At 44.8% G+C, this 18016-nt stretch overlaps 1 protein-coding gene and 1 non-coding gene across 2 annotated transcripts in view; one reads left to right on the top strand and one right to left on the bottom strand.

Annotated features, from left to right (window-relative positions):
* The window catches only part of APPL2 (adaptor protein, phosphotyrosine interacting with PH domain and leucine zipper 2), a 104411-nt gene extending 86942 nt beyond the window's left edge, over positions 1-17469 (bottom strand). Inside the window, 2 exon segments of the mRNA XM_040344243.1 lie at positions 6044-6142; positions 17282-17469. Of these exon segments, the coding sequence (XP_040200177.1) occupies positions 6044-6142; positions 17282-17335 (153 nt within the window). The 5' untranslated portion in view covers positions 17336-17469.
* Positions 4624-4742, top strand: LOC120933878. Its single transcript, XR_005748142.1, has one exon. It is a non-coding gene; the product is annotated as a 5S ribosomal RNA (ribosomal RNA).
* Positions 17470-18016: the final 547 nt, after the last annotated feature.

Genomic DNA, 18016 nt, shown 5'->3' with positions numbered 1-18016 from the left:
GGATAGGGGGGGGGGGGTAAAGGGGGAAGGGGTGGGGAGGGTGAAAGGGGAGGGGGGAGGGGTTTCCCCTTTTCTGAGGGGGGGTGGGAAGAGTTCTAGCAGAGTTCTAGCAGGCAGCCCGGAATGATAAGGAATGATAAGGTACAGGGAAAATTCAGATTAAAAGTGCAGGGGTTAAGGAAGTAATGGGAGTTTAATAAACCAGTATTATAAAGAGGGAGAAAGGGGATACAGGTAGGGGGGGGATAGGGGGGATGATAGAAATGATGTGTGAAAGATCTGGTAGCCGGTTTTCGGAGATAATACACAGAAATTACCTCTGCCTGCCTGTTTATATATGGTAGGAGAAGGGGGAGAGAGGAGGGAAGGGGAACTGAGGGGAAGGAAGAGGTAATCCTTGCCCTCTATATGAACTCCTTGAGCCCTCTGTTTTTGTAAATAACCCAGAGAAAAGATCTAAATTGATGGCAGAATTATGGAGATCAAAGGCGCATGTAGTATTCCTCCAGCAGACACACTTCAAAAAAAATAAAATTCCAAAGTTAGGAAATCACAGATTCCCAACTGTGTATCATAGTTCCTCATTGACAACAAAAACAAAGGGGGTATCAATTATGTTTTCAAAAATGATAATATGGAAAGAGTCAAGTGTAATGAGGGATGAGGAAGGACGCCTTCTTATTGTAAAAGGATACATAAATGATCAGAAGGTCACTCTGGTAAATGTTTATTTGCCTAACGAGGGACAGATTGCAGCGTTGAAGAAATATACAGACAGGGTGCATCAGAATATGGAAGGTATCGTAATAATGGCAGGAGATTTAAATATTGCTTTAGACCCTATATTAGATACATCTAAGGGAAGCTCGCACATAGCATATAGCAAACTAAGCAAAGCAAACAAACTGTTACAAGAGATACAGGTGGTAGATTGCTGGAGGACTACCCATCCACACGAGCGGGACTACACTTTCTTTTCAGCTAAATATAGAACCTATTCCAGAATAGATTATATATTTATATCCCGAAATCTGGTACAGGGTATAGTAGAGGCTTCTATTGGGTCTTTCTCATTATCGGATCACGCACCGATAAACTGCGTATTGGAATTGGGGAAACCCGTAGCACGTGAGTGGCATTGGAAAATCAACGAGTCCCTTCTAAAAGACCCAGAGTATGAGGGAAAGATAACACAGGAGTTGGAGATGTTTTTTTCTAATAATGAGGTGGGGGAGGTGACCCCAACTTGTATTTGGGAAACACATAAGTGTTATATCAGGGGAGTACTAATCTCATTGGGAGCATATAGGAAACGCCAGATAGGAGCACAGATAGAAGGGTTGATGGGAGAAATCCGCAGACTGGAAAAAATACACAAAAAGTCATTGGCAATACAGGCAGAGGAGAAGCTGAAGAAGGTCCGAGATGAATTGAACTTGCTATTAACCGACAAAGCAAAAGCTGCATTAAGAAGAAGAAGCAAACGTGCTTTTTACGAATATGGCAATAAGCCAAGCAGGATGCTAGCGAGAGCACTAGGAGAAACAAAGGGCCCACAACCACATAGAGGGAATTAAAACAACAGGAGACAGGATAGTTAAGTCTTCACGAGAAATTGCGAAAATATTTAGAAATTACTATGTGAGTCTGTACCAATTAAGGGAGGAACAGAATATAGCAAAGATACAGATGAAGGAGGAAAGGTCGAAAAAGTATATAGAGGAATCAGGAATGCTGAAATTACCTGAGGAAATAGGGAGAAGCTTAGAAGACCCAATCACAGCAGAAGAATTTACAAATACTCTCAAATTGTTAAAACCAGGTAAAGCTCCTGGTCCTGACGGATTTACCCTTCTCTATTATAAGACCTATTCAGATAAGTTGATGCCAAGATTTTTGGATGCATATAATTCGATACGAGAAGGGCGGGAGATGCCAGAAGAAGCCCTTATGGCACACATAGCGGTTATACAAAAGGAGGGGAAAGATCCAGCGCAGTGCGCAAATTATCGCCCAATATCTTTATTGAATACAGATCTAAAAATGTTCACAAAAATCTCGGCAAATAGACTACTACCATATATTCCAGGTTTGATACACCAAGACCAGGTAGGATTCATTCCAGGAAGAGAAGGTAGAGAAAATACGCAGCGGGTGATAAATGCAATTCACCTAGCGCAGTCTAACAAAAAGCCTTTAGTACTGATATCTACCGACGCCGAAAAAGCGTTCGATAGGGTGGATTGGAAGTTCTTAAAAACAATCATACAACATATTGGACTGCGAGAGGGGATGCAAAGATGGATTATGAGCTTGTACTCCCGACCGAAAGCGAAAATTAAGATAAACGGTATTATGTCAGACCCCCTTGATATATGCAATGGGACGCGTCAAGGATGCCCATTATCTCCACTTATTTTCGTCTTAACGCTAGAGCCTAAGGATGAGAACAGATATTAGAGGTATTGGCGTGAAAGGGGGGGAACACAAGCTTGCAGCATTCGCTGACGATTTGATGTTTTTTGTAACTGAGCCGGCATTATCTCTGCCCCCATTGTTAGCAGAGATAGATAAGGATGGTGCACTCTCAAACTTTAAAGTGAATTATGATAAATCAGAGGCAATGGGGGTAGAGATGAGCATGGTACAACAACAACAACAACTGACCATTTTTTTCTCATTTAAGTGGACAAACTCACATATAGGATATCTGGGGACTAAAATTCCGAAGAAATTAAATAGAATTTTAGAATTAAACCTGGCCCCACTTGCAAGACAAATTAAAAGAGACCTACTGAAGTGGGATAAGGAGGTATTCACTTGGTTCGGGAGGATCAATATCATAAAAATGAATGCAATGCCAAGGTTACTATATATATTGCAGACACTCCCAACCAGAATACCTCAGGGATTCCTGAAAGAAATTAGAGCAAAATTTGCGGGATTCATCTGGGCTGGGAAACCTGCCAGAGTGAGAAGAGATATACTAACACTACCAAAAGAAAAAGGGGGGGGGGTGGGTTTCCCAGACCCACTGACCTACTATGAGGCAGTGCACTTGTCAAGAGCATTAGATTGGTGCAGGGCCCCGAAGGACAAACCTTGGATTCTTTTAGAACAGGCAATGTCGGAGATCCCATTGGAGGGCCTAATTTGGCTCTCTAAATCGGTGCTACCACAGACAGTCAAGAGACATCCAACGATAGGGACGACAATTAGCATAGTCCAAAAAATATTCAGAAATTCAGAAGGGGAAACAGAAGTGAACCCGATGACACCAATTTTGGGGAATCCAGCGTTTGTCCCGGGCCTGAGGGACTCGGCTTTTAGGAATTTAAAAAACCAGGGCAAAACCAGAGTGATACATTTCTCGAGAGAGAACCGAGTAATGTCAAATGAAGAAATAGAAAGAGAACTGTCCGAGGCTCTAGACCCATATAGGAGAAGACAGTTAAAGGGGTTTCTCCGATTAATCAAAGGACAAACAAGGGTGAGAGTAACATTGTCGGAATTTGAGAAATTGTGTCTTAAGGGAGAACCGGTTAGACACTCGCTCTCACTGTTCTATTCCTTAATAAATGAATTAAAAGCCCCACAAGAGATAAGTTTCATTCAGGCGTGGGAAAGAGACCTAGGGGTAACTTTTACGGAAAACCAGAAGAAAAAAATATTTCAATTTAATCATAAAGCATCATTGGCATCTAAATTTCAGGAGGGAGGATACAAGATCTTGAGTAGGTGGTATAGGACACCGGAAGTCTTAAACCAGATTTTCCCAGAAGTGACCAATCTCTGTTGGCGTTGTCAAAAAGAAGAGGGAACCCTGTTACACATTTTTTGGAACTGTGAGAGAGTTAAAGATTTTTGGAAAATGATATCTGAAGTTATAGAAGAAATAACTGAGATGTCTCTAGGTGAGGATCCGGCGACGTATCTGCTGTTGGACATTCCGATATCAATAGAGAAGTATAAAAAATCCCTAGTAAGGCATTTATTGGTTACAGCTAGAGCATGTATCCCAGCCCTCTGGAAGAGCACTTGCCCCCCAGGCAGACCACAATGGTTGGCAAAAATTGCAGAAATGCAACATATGGAGAATCTTACAGCGGCTCTGAGGGAACAAGAAGAAGAGGTGAGGGAGATATGGGCACAATATGTTAGATATAGGGAAAGAGAGGAATAGGATGGGGGTGAAGGAGTGTGGGGGGGGGGGGAAGGGAATCCTCTTTTTTTTTTTTTTTCTAGATGCTGTTTTTAATAGCAGGATGGAAAGTTGGGAGGGTGGGAATGAAAGAGAGGTATTTGAGGAATAACTGGGGTATTAATGTCTCAAATGAAAAGAGCACACGTCCAATGCGTGGGATGTAAAAAGGAAGAAAGTCTAGATCCATTAGTATCGACTGAGGACTGTAAATAAAGGTAAAGATGTATAGGATTAAGAGTTGGTTTTGACAAGAGATTGAAAAATGTCCTATGTAAACTATGAAGTTGACTGATGTGTAGGATGTGATACTAACTTTTGTTTGAGGCAATGTGAAGTGTTGGAAAAAAAAAAAATGGGAAAAAAAATAAAGAATTTATAAAAAAAAAAAAAAAAGAGAGTTAAGGAGAGCCATGGTTATCGCCTACGGCCACATCACCCTGAAAGCGCCCGATCTCGTCTGATCTCAGAGGCTAAGCAGGGTCGGGCCTGGTAAGTACCTGGATGGGAGACCGCCTGGGAATACCAGGTGCTGTAGGCTTTTTTTTTTTAGTTGTGTGGTGGAGTCCTTGAATCTTTTTTTTCCCCCCGAGTCTTTCTTCCATAAAGGAAGGGAGAAAAGAAAAAAAAAAGAAAAAAAGAAAAACTTTGCCATTGTCTTTAAAAGTAGTCCTAAAAACTTTAATTAATTCAAATTTTTTTGGTGAAAAAAACCTTCTAGTGACCGGCCCCCGTAGCCCACCTGTTTTAGTCACCTGAGCCCAGGAATTTCCCACGGCGGAGACGCGCTCTCTGCCCAGGGTTCTCTGCTCCCGATTGGATAGATTGATAGCAGCGCAGCCATTGGCTTCCGTTGCTGTCAATAAAATCCAACGACGGGGGAGATCGCTTCTCATAGGGGGCTATACGATGCGTGGAGGAGCCGTGAGCGCCACAGAGGGACCCCAGAAGTCGAGGATCGGGGCAAAACAAACTGCACAGTAGAGGCAAGTAGGACAGGTTTGTTATTCAATCCTCATTTGAATACCACATCAGATGATTAAATTATAGGTTTGGGAGCTTTGGGGGTAATCCACAAAAGGGATACGCCGGCGTATCTACTGATACGCCGTCGTATCCCTGTTTCTATCTATGGAACTGATCCACAGAATCAGTTTACCATAGATAGACAAAAGAATCGACATGTGTAATTGAATTACACTGTCGGATCTTAAGGATGCAATTCTAGGCCGGCCGCTAGGTGGCGAGGCCATTGCGGCCGGCCTAGAATATGCAAATGAACACTTACGGCGATCCACGAACGTTCCGACGGGCCCGTTGCACTAAATCTACGTCGAGTTACGCCGCGTAAAAATAGGGCTGAGTCCTATTTGACCAAGCCCTATTAAGTATGGCCGTCGTTCCCGCGTCGAAATTTTCAACTCTACGTCGTTTGCGTAAGACGTTCGTGAATGGCGCTGGACGCCATTTATGTTAATGTCTAAGCAAATGACGTTGGAGCGACGTCAGTTAGCACAATGCATGTCGGGTAAGTTACCCGACGGAGCATGCGCAGTATGTCCGGCGCGGGAGCGTGCCTAATTTAAATGGGAATCGCCCATTTGTATTAGGAACGCCTTGCGCCGGACGGAGTTAAGTTACACCGCCGCAAATTTCCAGGTAAGTGCTTTGTGGATCGGCACCTAACTTGGGAGATTTGCGGCAGTGTAACTTAACTCTGAAAAGTTAAGTTGCGCTCGGCGGCTGTGGATCTGGCCCTATATAGTCACCCGTAAATCATTTAGTAGCCAAATATTACAACCCTTTATATAGCTTAGCTCCTTGTTCTGCACATTGGCCTACCTGTGCCCCATAGACTCGTTGCATTGTTTGAAGCAGCTGATTTGTATAGTCGGTTAGTGTTCCGGCATCTTCCTCAAATACGCTCAACAGAGATCTCGTCTACATTAGGAAAAACACAAAATACTGATTAATATAGAATTCACTCAAACTCCAGGAAATATCTTTGCATAGTTACATTGGTCCTGCTTGGCAGAATGTAAGAAAACATCACATATGATGGGCTACCACAATCTTCCAGGTCCTGCGTGAAGTTGAGTGTGGGGGGGGGGGGGGGTGCTGGTTGCTCCCTTGGCACCGCCGCCATTCATGGAATGCCTTGAATTTGTGTTTTCAATTAACACAAGGCACTTCATGACTGGAAGCTGTGGAGATTGTGGATGTCCCCATAGACTTCTATGAGTGGAGTCCTTTTTCTAAAAGCGCACCAAAGATGCAGTATGCAGGGCTTTTGGTGCCCTTTCAGAAAATGCACCAAAATACAGGTCTATGGGAAAGCGCAGGAAACCCACAAAAACTGGAGCATACAATGCCATACAATGGAGGATACAGTGTGGCAGCTCCCTAAAGAGAATCAAATTCTACAGCAGTATATAAAACTTACAAAACAGCTAATATAACACGTATTTATGCAAGATATAAATATTAACTACCCATGCTTAACTTCATAATAGAAACATGTTTTGCCATTGTCTTAAAATAGGAGTTTCTTTTTTCGGTTTAAAATACAGATATATTCGGAGGGGCTCAGTTCCTGATTTTTATTGGCTACCTTGAGTCATTAGAAGTAGATGCCATCTAAACCATCTAATTGCTGATAATAACAAGCCCATGTTTGATGCAGCTTCTTTTAAAGTGAATTTATAAGCTACATTCTTGTTTATGCCACATCTGAACTCTCATAATACCAAAATGTCACCACAACTCAGTATAAACAGGTTGTACCCAGAATGTTTGAGGCAAACATACTACTAATAAAAAGGCTAGGCCACAAGAGGCAACGTCACTGCAGCACCTGGAGGAAAACAAACGATGATGAAATACTGTACATGTGTGCACTGTACACAGTGGATGGAAATGCACATAAATGACAAGACGTTACGAAACAAAAAGCTATTCATACATGCCAGAATCAAGCCTGCCCAATTTTTAACCAAATTCAGCCGTTGGCACACAACAAAGCTTGAACCAAGGAAAATGCCATCGCTCTTTAGTGCCCACCATCCCATTACCAATATACTAGATGGATCTTAACCACTTAAGCCCCGGACCTTTAGGCAGTTAAATGCCCAGGCCAGGTTTTGCGATTCGGCACTGCGTCGCTTTAACAGACAATTGCGTGGTCGTGCGACGTGGCTCCCAAACAAAATTGGCGTCCTTTTTTCCCCACAAATAGAGCTTTCTTTTGGTGGTATTTGATCACCTTTGCGGTTTTTATTTTTTGCGCTATAAACAAAAATAAAGCGACAATTTTTTACTTTTTGCTATAATAAATATCCCCTAAAACATATAAACATTTTTTTTCCCTCAGTTTAGGCCGATACGTATTCTTCTACCCATTTTCGGTAAAAAAAATAAAAATAAAAATAAAAATAAAAATCGCAATAAGTGTTTATCGATTCGTTTGCGCACAATTTATAGCGTTTACAAAATAGGGGATAGTTTTATTGCATTTTTATAAATTTTTTTTTTTTTACTACTATTGGCGGCGATCAGCGATTTTTTTCGTGACTGCGACATTATGGCGGACACTTCGAACAATTTTGACACATTTTTGGGACCATTGTCATTTTCACAGCAAAAAATGCATTTAAATTGCATTGTTTATTGTGAAAATGACAGTTGCAGTTTGGGAGTTAACCACAGGGGGCGCTGTAGGAGTTAGGGTTCACCTAGTGTGTGTTTACAACTGTAGGGGGGTGTGGCTGTAGGTCTGACGTCATTGATCGAGTCTCCCTATAAAAGGGATCACTCAATCGATACGCCGCCACAGTGAAGCATGGGGAAGCCGTGTTTACATACTGCGACATAATGGCGGACACATTTGACACCATTCACATTTACACAGCGAACAGTGTTATAAATATGCACTGATTACTGTATAAATGTGACTGGCAGGGAAGGGGGTTAAACACTAGGGGGCGAGGAAGGGGTTAAAGGTGTACCCTGCAAGGGGATTCTTACTGTGGGGGGTGACCGATCTGTGTGCCTATGTACAAGGGACACAGCATCGGTCTCCTCTCCCTGACAGGACGTGGACCTGTGTTTACACACAGAGATCCACGGTCCTGCTTAGTTACTGGACAATCGCAGCCGCCGGGCATGTGCATCGTGTTCCCTAGTGGCTCTAAAAGACAGAACAATAGAGCTATCGTGCCGCGGTGAATGTCCTTGCATTACTTAATCAGAGCCCAGATTAAATGCCCATTGACAATCTGTGGAATGCAGGAAAAAGAAATCTCGCGCCAAATGAATTACACTAAATTATATACTTGATAAATCAAGTGACTAACTGAGTGAAGCTGCTCCCAAATAAAATCAGGTGACTGACTTGCATATATTGTATAGTGAGGTGAGGGGCGCTATATCAAAATAGTGGATGCGTGTCACAATGTGCGTTTGAGTAGTACACAGTGTAACTGTGTACCCAAATCTATGTGAAAAACCAAACAGATTATAGTCTAAACTCTATAAGTACAATAGTGCCAAATGCTGTGGAAAATAAATAAAATATATATAAAAAAAAAAAAATTTAAAAGAATGTCCAGCAAATAAATGGTTAAGTGCAAAATGGATCCAGTGTTGTATCAAGTCCAGGTGCAAAATGCAAATAATCCAATCCCAAATTGCAGGGAAAAGTGCAAATGCTAAAGTGCTTGTGAATCTTCAAAATAGCCAAAGTGCGAGAAAGAAGTGATCCGCCTTCACCTATAGGTCACCAGAATAATAATGGATGGCTCCTTACCACACGGTGTTGACCAGATTACTTAAAATATGGTCAATCAGGCTTGTTTTAAATGAGGATCAGCAGGGTCTCATTGGATTCCAATGTCAGCGATTGCAGCAAATGGTGTACCAAGAAAGGAGAAGAGATACCACCATAGTGTAAAACCATTTAATATACAAAAGTTAAAATTACAATGCCAAATGGCCTCTTACTGTTGCTGGTGCCCGTTCCCGGCACTGAGGCTGTAGGTGGTGGGGATAGTAAGACAAGATAAGAGATGGCCGCGTCCTGGTCCACTAGCGTGCGTTCCACCGCTAGTTGTCCATCAACCAGTGAGACCGGAAGTGCGTGGCTATGCGTGTGCGCTCGGATACCGCCTCGACGTTACGTTTCAGTTAAACCGTCTTCAGACGCTTCCTGAAGACGGTTTAACTGAAACGTGACGTCGAGGCGGTATCCGAGCGCACACGCATAGCCACGCACTTCCGGTCTCACTGGTTGATGGACAACTAGCGGTGGAACGCACGCTAGTGGACCAGGACGCGGCCATCTCTTATCTTGTCTTACTATCCCCACCACCTACAGCCTCAGTGCCGGGAACGGGCACCAGCAACAGTAAAGGCTCATACACACGGTAGGACATCCAACAAAATTTCCCTTGGATTTTTGTCCTAATTGATTTGTCCGATCACACCCATAGCATACACACGCTCGGACTTTTCTGCAAACTTTTCTAACACTTTCCCAACATCACGTGGTTTTACTTGCTCTTTACCGCCACCCTTTGGTTAACTTCTGCTATTGTTGGTTGAGTTTAACATTGGTTCTGAGCATGCGCATTTGTACTTTGTCCAAAAGTCCGATGGTTTGCTGTACACACGGTCGCACTTTGCACAAATCGGACTTTTCGGAACAGAAAGTTGGTCCGTTCACAGACCCAACTTTTTGTCCGATTGAAGCCAAAAAAGTTGGTCCGATGGAACGTACACACGGTCGGACAAATACGAAAAGTGCCGGATTTTGAAGTTGGTTGGGCAAAAGTCCGACCGTGTGTACGGGGCTTTAGAGGCCATTTGGCATTGTAATTTTAACTTTTGTATATTAAATGGTTTTACACTATGGTGGTATCTCTTCTCCTTTCTTGGTACACCATTTGCTGCAATCGCTGAAATTGGAATCCAATGAGACCCTGCTGATCCTCATTTAAAACAAGCCTGATCGACCATATTTTAAGTAATCTGGTCAACACCGTGTGGTAAGGAGCCATCCATTATTATTCTGGTGACCTATAGGTGAAGGCGGATCACTTCTTTCTCGCACTTTGGCTATTTTGAAGATTCACAAGCACTTTAGCATTTGCACTTTTCCCTGCGATTTGGGATTGGATTATTTGCATTTTGCACCTGGACTTGATACAACACTGGATCCATTTTGCACTTAACCATTTATTTGCTGGACATTCTTTTAAAATTTTTTTTTTTTTTTTTTTTTATATATTTTATTTATTTTCCACAGCATTTGGCACTATTGTACTTATAGAGTTTAGACTATAATCTGTTTGGTTTTTCACATAGATTTGGGTACACAGTTACACTGTGTACTACTCAAACGCACATTGTGACACGCATCCACTATTTTGATATAGCGCCCCTCACCTCACTATACAATCTGTGGAATGACTTGAAGACTGCAGTCCAACAGTCAGCATCAAATCTAACGGAATTTGAGCAGTTCTGCAAAGAAGAGTGGGCAACTATTGCAAAGTAGATATACAAAGTTAGTAGAGACATATCCCAGCAGACTAAAGGCTGTAATTTAAAGCGGGGGTTCACCCTTAGAGGGCACTTTTCCCCCTTAGATTCCTGCTCGTTATTACTAGGGGAATCGGCTATTTATTTTAAAATATGTGCAGTACTTACCCGTTTACGAGACGCATCCTCTCCGTCGCTTCCGGGTATGGGCTTCGGGAATGGGCGTTCCTTCTTGATTGACAGGTTTCCGAGAGGCTTCCGACGGTCGCATCCATCGCGTCACGATTTTCCGAAAGAAGCCGAACGTCGGTGCGCAGGCGCAGTATAGAGCCGCACCGACGTTCGGCTTCTTTCGGCTACGAGTGACGCGATGGATGCGACCGTCGGAAGCCTCTCGGAAGAATGTCAATCAAGAAGGAACGCCCGCTCCCGAAGACCCATACCCGGAAGCGACGGAAGAAGATGCAGCTCGAAAACGGGTAAGTACTGCACATATTTTAATATAAATAGCCGATTCCCCTAGACCCAACGAGCAGGAAGCTAAGGGGAGATTTTATTTTTTTTTTTAAATGGGTGAACTCCCGCTTTAAGCAAAAGGTGGTATAACAAAATACTGGCACAAAGGGGTAATACTTTTTCCAACTCAGCGATTCTGCTTTTCCTTTTTTTTTCTAACATGTTGGTGATAAACCTTTCACTTGGATGTTATCAGTTGCACTAGTAAATACAGCTGGATAATCCTCCTGTAAAAAATAAAATAAAAATACAGCTGGATAAAAACAAAAACTGTCTCTGTCTTCATTTCAGGCTGTGAAGCAACATAATGTGATTATTTTAAAAATGGGGTGGTTCTTTTCTATACCCACTGTATATGTGAAAATCAATCGGTTTTTCCTCAGGGTCCGTCGATCCGGTGCCCTTCTTTATTACACTCTATGCAGGTCTGGAATACGTCCTGTAGGTCTGTGCCTCTGCGGTCCTCACACACTCCGGTGGCCCCTCTGTTCCACAACCCGGTGTTCCCACCTGGTCTATGTCTACGAGATTTCCAGTGGTGGATTGATAAGGGCCTGTATAGAATTAGCGATTTCCTTGACCACAAAGGAATCTGTCTGGTATCCTACTTTGTGCAGCGGTTGAAGGTGCCTCCGTCTGAGCATTTCCATTTGCAGCAGATCCTACACTTTTTGCGGCCTTTGTAGAGATCTACAGCTGATATTACCAAGTGCGCTGCTTTTGAATCTAGATGTCTCCGGGGGGAGACCCAGAGGGGGGCATTTTAATGCTGTACAAATTTGTGTTTATCTGTCTGCAAAGTTACCTCATATGCAGGCTTGGAAGTGGAACTTAGGGGAGGAGACTGATGGAAGTGGTCTCCTTGTACATACAAGGGTATCGTGAACACAGACCTGGCTTTCGAGATGGTACCTGGTACCATACCACCTCTCGAAAACGTACCAGGGGGTTTCCTCCCTGTGCTTTCGGGGATGTGGTCAACCGTGTATGATGTTCCACATATAGTGGACCTGTGCAAAGGTGCGCCATTTTGGATTTGAGTTCATTCCCTGATTAATTTGGTGACAATGGTGAATGTAGTTAAAAACCTTAAGGTGGCTCTTCTCAACTAACCTATCCTTAATGCCCCCTATAATGTTCAAACTTTAATTCATTTCATGTGACCGCTTAGAAGAAACCAGTGATAGATCTAGCCCTTAAGAATAAGCGGACATGGATCATGCTCAACAAAAAGCTGGTCAGTATCTTGCAGGATAAGACTGCTAGGTTTGACCGTGACTGGGATCCTTGGATTAAGTATCTCCAACTTCCAACTGACTATGGAATGGAGGCAATCGATCGGACAGTCCTTTTGCTTTGTCGCTTTCCGCTCCCCCTTTTTCTTTTATGTTGAAACTCTGTTCTATACGACACACCCTTGTGTCGGAAATAATTGGTGATACAATATGCGATTTCTTTCTTATACCTGTTCCTAAGGTTTTGATATGCTCCACCTGCGTTGTGGACCATCTTTTTGGAAAAAAATAATCAATAAAAATATTGAAACAGAAAATCAATCAATCAGTCTTGATGTACTGAAGGCCCATCTCATTTCTTGAAGGCCCAAAAAATGTCAGGATAGTACAAATATCCCCAAAATGACCCCTTTTTGTAAAGTGGACAGTCCAAGGTATTTAGTATAAGGTATGGCGAGCTTTTTTAAAAAGTGTTACTAAAGGCAATTTTTTTATTTATTTTTTATTAAAATAACAAACATATTATACTTAACTGCTCTGTGCAGTGGTATTGCTCAGAGCGGCCTGAACCTCTTCTGCTCAGGACCCCGATGGCGATCTCGGCTTTCTCTTCTTCTTGGCACTACCATAGCCAGCCATTGGCTACGGGGAGAGTGTAGTTTGCGTGCTGCCAACCTGTGTCTCTACCAAGGATGAGCTCCAGCGTGTTCGCATAGTACATGTGCAGAGCCCGCCAGGAAGTCTGCACGGCGCTGCACTAATCACAGCCAGGGAGACATTGTCCCGATGCTCAGCGGCAGAGATCGGGAAATGTCTCCCTGCCAGTGATTAGCGCAGCGTGGTGCAGACTTCCTGGCGGGCTCTGCACGTGTACTATGCGAACACGCTGGAGCTCATCCTTAGTCTCTACGGAGCCACGTTCCATAGACTTACACAGCTAGACTTAGGCCCAACCCCCCCCCCGCCCACTTCCTCCTCACTGCATTGGATTAACAGCAGCAAGAGCCAATGGCTCCTGCTGCTGCTCGAGTGCTGTGTAAAGAGGAAGCAAGGGGAGAAATGATGCAGCCATGCACAGCGCTAATCACTTCTCCCCATCTCTTCCCTTTCACACAGGAAAGGGAGGCACAACAATTGCAAATTGTTAAAAATGTTTCTTACCTTAATGCAAACAATGCATTAAAGGGGTGTTCCACCTTTTTTAAGTTTATTAAAAGTCAGCAGCTACAAAAAGTGTAGCTGCTGGCTTTTAATAAACAGACACTTACCTGCTCCATGGCTCCAGCGACGCGACGGCCGGGGCTCTGCTCCTCGCCCCCCCCCCTCGCCGGCCGGCGTCTTCATCCTTAGTGTGGGCACCCAGCAGTGACAGCTTTCAGCTTCACGGCCGGGCACCCACTGTGCATGCGCGAGCGGCAGTGCGCATGCGCGAGCGGCGCCGTCCGATTGGACAGGCGCTCGCCTACAGGGAGGGGCTCTGAAAAGGCGATTAAGCAAATCGCCTTTCCAGCCCCTCGGCGGAAGGAGGAAGTGGGACAGGAAGTCCCCTTCTCCTGAAGCCCCCACTCCCCCCCCAAAAAAATTACATGCCAAATGTGGCATGTAAGGGGGCGAGGAGTGGGTTAAGCGGAAGTTCCATTTTTAGGTGGAACTCCCCTTTAAGGTAAAAACGTTTTTAGATTTAGTAACTCTACATTTTTTTTTTTTCACAATTGAATTTTTTTTTTACATACTGTCATTAGTGCAGTACAGCCTCATCATATAACTGGGGTGGCGTTGATCAGGGACACCCTTTCCTTTTTTTTTCTTACATACAGTGACCAGAGCAATACAGTTACCATAGTACCACTGTACTACCCTGAGGAGGTAATCAGGATTTTTTTTTTTTTTTTACATACTAGGATTGCTTAAAAACTAAATTTTACAGTTATAAGCAACCATTTTTGATGAAATAAAAACTATTCATTGTTTACTATTGTGATTGGCCACAGCTAATAACATGGTACAGATGAGCTGTAGAAATGGGGCAGATCGCTGCTCCAGGCGAGTACAATAATCTACCAGAAAGGAAGGGCAGGTGCTAGCTCCGGCTTGCAACCATGAACATGTAGACCAAGTGATTAAAATTAGCTGCACACCAACATCTGTCTAACAGGTTTATTAAAAGATTGCCACCAGGACTAAAACAACAGACCAAGCAATCTTTCAATAAAAACAGTTGGACGGATGTTGGGGTGCAGCTAATTTTTCTCACTTGGGCTACAGATGGGCCGCAATTGGCCCTGTCTGTACCATGTGATCAATGTGGCCAATCACTCATCACAATAGTACACAGTGGAATGCATGAATCAAAGCCATTCATTGTGTACAATTGTCATGCGATTGGCCACAGTGGTCATATGGTTCTGGCAGCGTGCCGGTACAGTGATCTGTGTGTGTGTTTGTCATTGGCTGTGTCAGTGGTCATGGCAGGTGACAGATTACGCTGGAGCGCAGCCCATAGGGCATGATTCTGGGAGGATGACATGACAGGATCCGGTTGGCAGACTTTTTGCAGGCGTGACCATATAAACAGAAGCCGGCCAAACTGTTGACTTCTGTTGGACCAGCTGCTGTACACACGGGAATGTCAGTTAGTTTCTACTGAACCGGTTGATGCCTCCTTCCCGACATGCAGCCCATGCATACTAGGCTTAAAGTGATTGTTATTTAAAAAAAAAAAAACACACACACACACACACAAGACTTTGCAAACATGTTATACTTACCTCCTCTGTGCATTTGCTTTTGCGCAGGGCAGCCTGGATCCTCCTACTTTCGGGTCTCTCTTCACTGCTCCTGGCCACTCTCTCCTGTTGAGTGCCCCCACAGCAAGCAGCTTGCTATGGGGGCACACAAGCCAGATCACAGCTCCGTGTGTCCATTCAGACACGGAGCCCGACCTGGCCCTGGCTAACTGACTTTGATTGACAGCCACGGGAGCCAATGGTATTGCTGCTATGTCTCAGCCAATCAGGAGGAGAGTCCCCGACCGCTAAGACACTTGTGGACATCGCTGGACAGAGATGGGGCTCAGGTAAGTAATTAGGAGGTGCTGGAGAAGCTTCTACACACAGAAGTTTTTTTTTTTTAATCTTAATGCATACAGATAAAAAAACAAAAAAAAAAAAAAACATGTAGAACACATATGAATTATACAGGTAAGGCACTAAGTGAGTCCAATTACCACCGTAATCAGCCACAGAACCTGTATAATTAATATGTGTTTGCTTTTAAAGGGATGAGGTGGCAACCCTATGTCCAGGTTGCATTTTGTAAACGATTATAAAATAAACACATCAAGACCTGTCCTCTTGGTGAGTTTATCTCACATGATGTTTTGCTACGTAAACCTATGGCTGCTAGGAGATGAGGGTTCCAGTAGTAATGTGCTTTTTCTCCCCTCCGTGATGTGATCTAACCCCCCCCCTCCTCTAGTGATAGCAGGCTGAGCTGATCCTCGTGAAGCTTATCCTGTGTGTTGTAGGCCTGTGTGTTGGCTGTCAAAGAAGCAGTGCTGGGCCCCTGTGTGTGGAGGGGGGGGCCGTGTGTGTGTGGAGGGGGGACCCTGTGTGTGTGTGTGGAGGGGGGACCCTGTGTGTGTGGGTGTGGAGGGGGGACTGTGTGTGTGTGTGTGGGCATCCTGTGTGTAATGTGGGGGCACCCTGTGTGTGTGTGCGGAGGGGGGGCACCCTATGTGTGTGTGCAGGGCTGTCTTAATGAGAGGGAACACCTGGGCACTGCCCAGGGGCCCCAGCTGCATGGGGGGGCCCCTGCACTTTGCTCAAAGCAGCTGGTCCTTGAGCCCACCCTGCCCCGAAATTGGGGGCCCCATGATAGCACTGAGAGTGATAGAAGCACAGGGGAGGCAGTCTGCCTCCTACCTACTTGGTGTCTGTTTACCTGCACTGTCATCATTGTAGGGGCCCCAGAGCCTTACTTTGCCCAGGGGCAGAAGATGCTATTAAGACATCCCTGTGTGTGTGGGCACCCTGTGGTTGCACGATGCGGGGGCCTGTGTGGGGGCATCCTGTGTGTGTGCGGGGGCACCCTGTGTGTGTGGTGTGTGTGTGTGTGTGTGTTGGGTGGCACCGGGTGTGTGTGTGTGTGTGTGTGTGTGTGTTGGGGGGCACCTTGTGTGTGCGGGGGGGGGGGGGGCCCTGTGTGTGTGTGTGTTTGTGTGTGTTGGGGGGCACTGTGTGTGTGTGTGTGTGTGTGTGTGTGTGTGTGTGTGTGTGTGTGTGTGTGTGTTGGGGGGCACCCTGTGTGTGTGCGGGGGGGGGGGGCTGTGTGTGTTTGTGTGTGTTGGGGGGCACCGTGTGTGTGTGTGTTTGTTGGGGGGGGGGGCCCTGTGTGTGTTTGTTGGGGGGGGCCCTGTGTGTGTTTGTTGGGGAGGGGGGGGGGCCCTGTGTGTGTTTGTTGGGGGGGGGGGGGCCTGTGTGTGAGGTCCCCTGTGTCAGATCCCAGCACTCCCAACACACAAGTCTATGAAGTCTATGACAACAAAGCAAACTTTCCCAGCAGCATCCGGGTCTGTCCTCGTCCTCCTCCTCCAGCATTAACCTGTACAGTGCTGGTACCCCTGGAGATAATAGGATGCCCCCCTCCCTCCCGCTCCCACACGAAGGTGACCCCCCCCAATCCAGGAACACACCCCGGAAAGCTCAGCTCCTACCAGAAGCCAAGCCTCACCCTGCAATCTGTGCACCATTCACCCCCTCCCTGGGACTGTCTTATATAAGGCTGCTCTTACCTGGGGGCTGTCTAACAGAGCCTCCTCCAACAGCAGCTTATCCACAGCAGGCATGTTGTCCTCCACAGACAGGGCAGGTACTAAATAATTTAGCTGGATTCAATTAGCACCCCCTCCTCCTCCTCTTCTTCTTCCAGCTCACTCAGTGCTCACACGTACTGATCCGTCACTGCAGCTTGTGGCCGCTAGTGGTCAGCAGAGAGCTCCCAGTCAGGATCAGGAGTCAGGACAGCATGCCTGTGCTGATTGCTGACATATGACACACTTATCACTCGGTGTCATTGTATTAGTGGGCGAGCTCAGCCTCTCCTCTGATTTATCTGCCATACTGTGCTTCATGCAAAGACTTCAAGGCTTCTCCTAATGGGTTTTAACCACTTAATGACCGCAAGGATTTCTCCCCTTAAAGACCAGGCCATTTTTTCTGATACGGCACTACGTCGCTTTAACTGACAATTGTGCAGTCGTGCGGCGATGTAAAACAAAATGTATGTCTTTTTTTCCCCACAAATAGAGCTTTCTTTTGGTGGTATTTGATATTTGATTTTTGCGCTATAAACAAAAAAAGGCAAACAATTTTGAAATAAAAGCTAAAGATCCCCCAAAAAATTTCAAAAAACAAATGTCTTCATCATTTTAGGCCAATATGTATTCTTCTAAATATTTTTGGTAAAAAAAAAAATCGCAATAAGCGTATATTGATTGGTTTGCACAAAAGTTATAGCGTCTACAAAA

This window comes from Rana temporaria, chromosome 3, assembly GCF_905171775.1.
Source record: "Rana temporaria chromosome 3, aRanTem1.1, whole genome shotgun sequence".
NCBI lineage: Eukaryota > Metazoa > Chordata > Amphibia > Anura > Ranidae > Rana > Rana temporaria.
The sequence above is the reverse complement of the archived record's forward strand: the minus strand, read 5'-3'. Positions and strand labels throughout refer to the sequence as shown.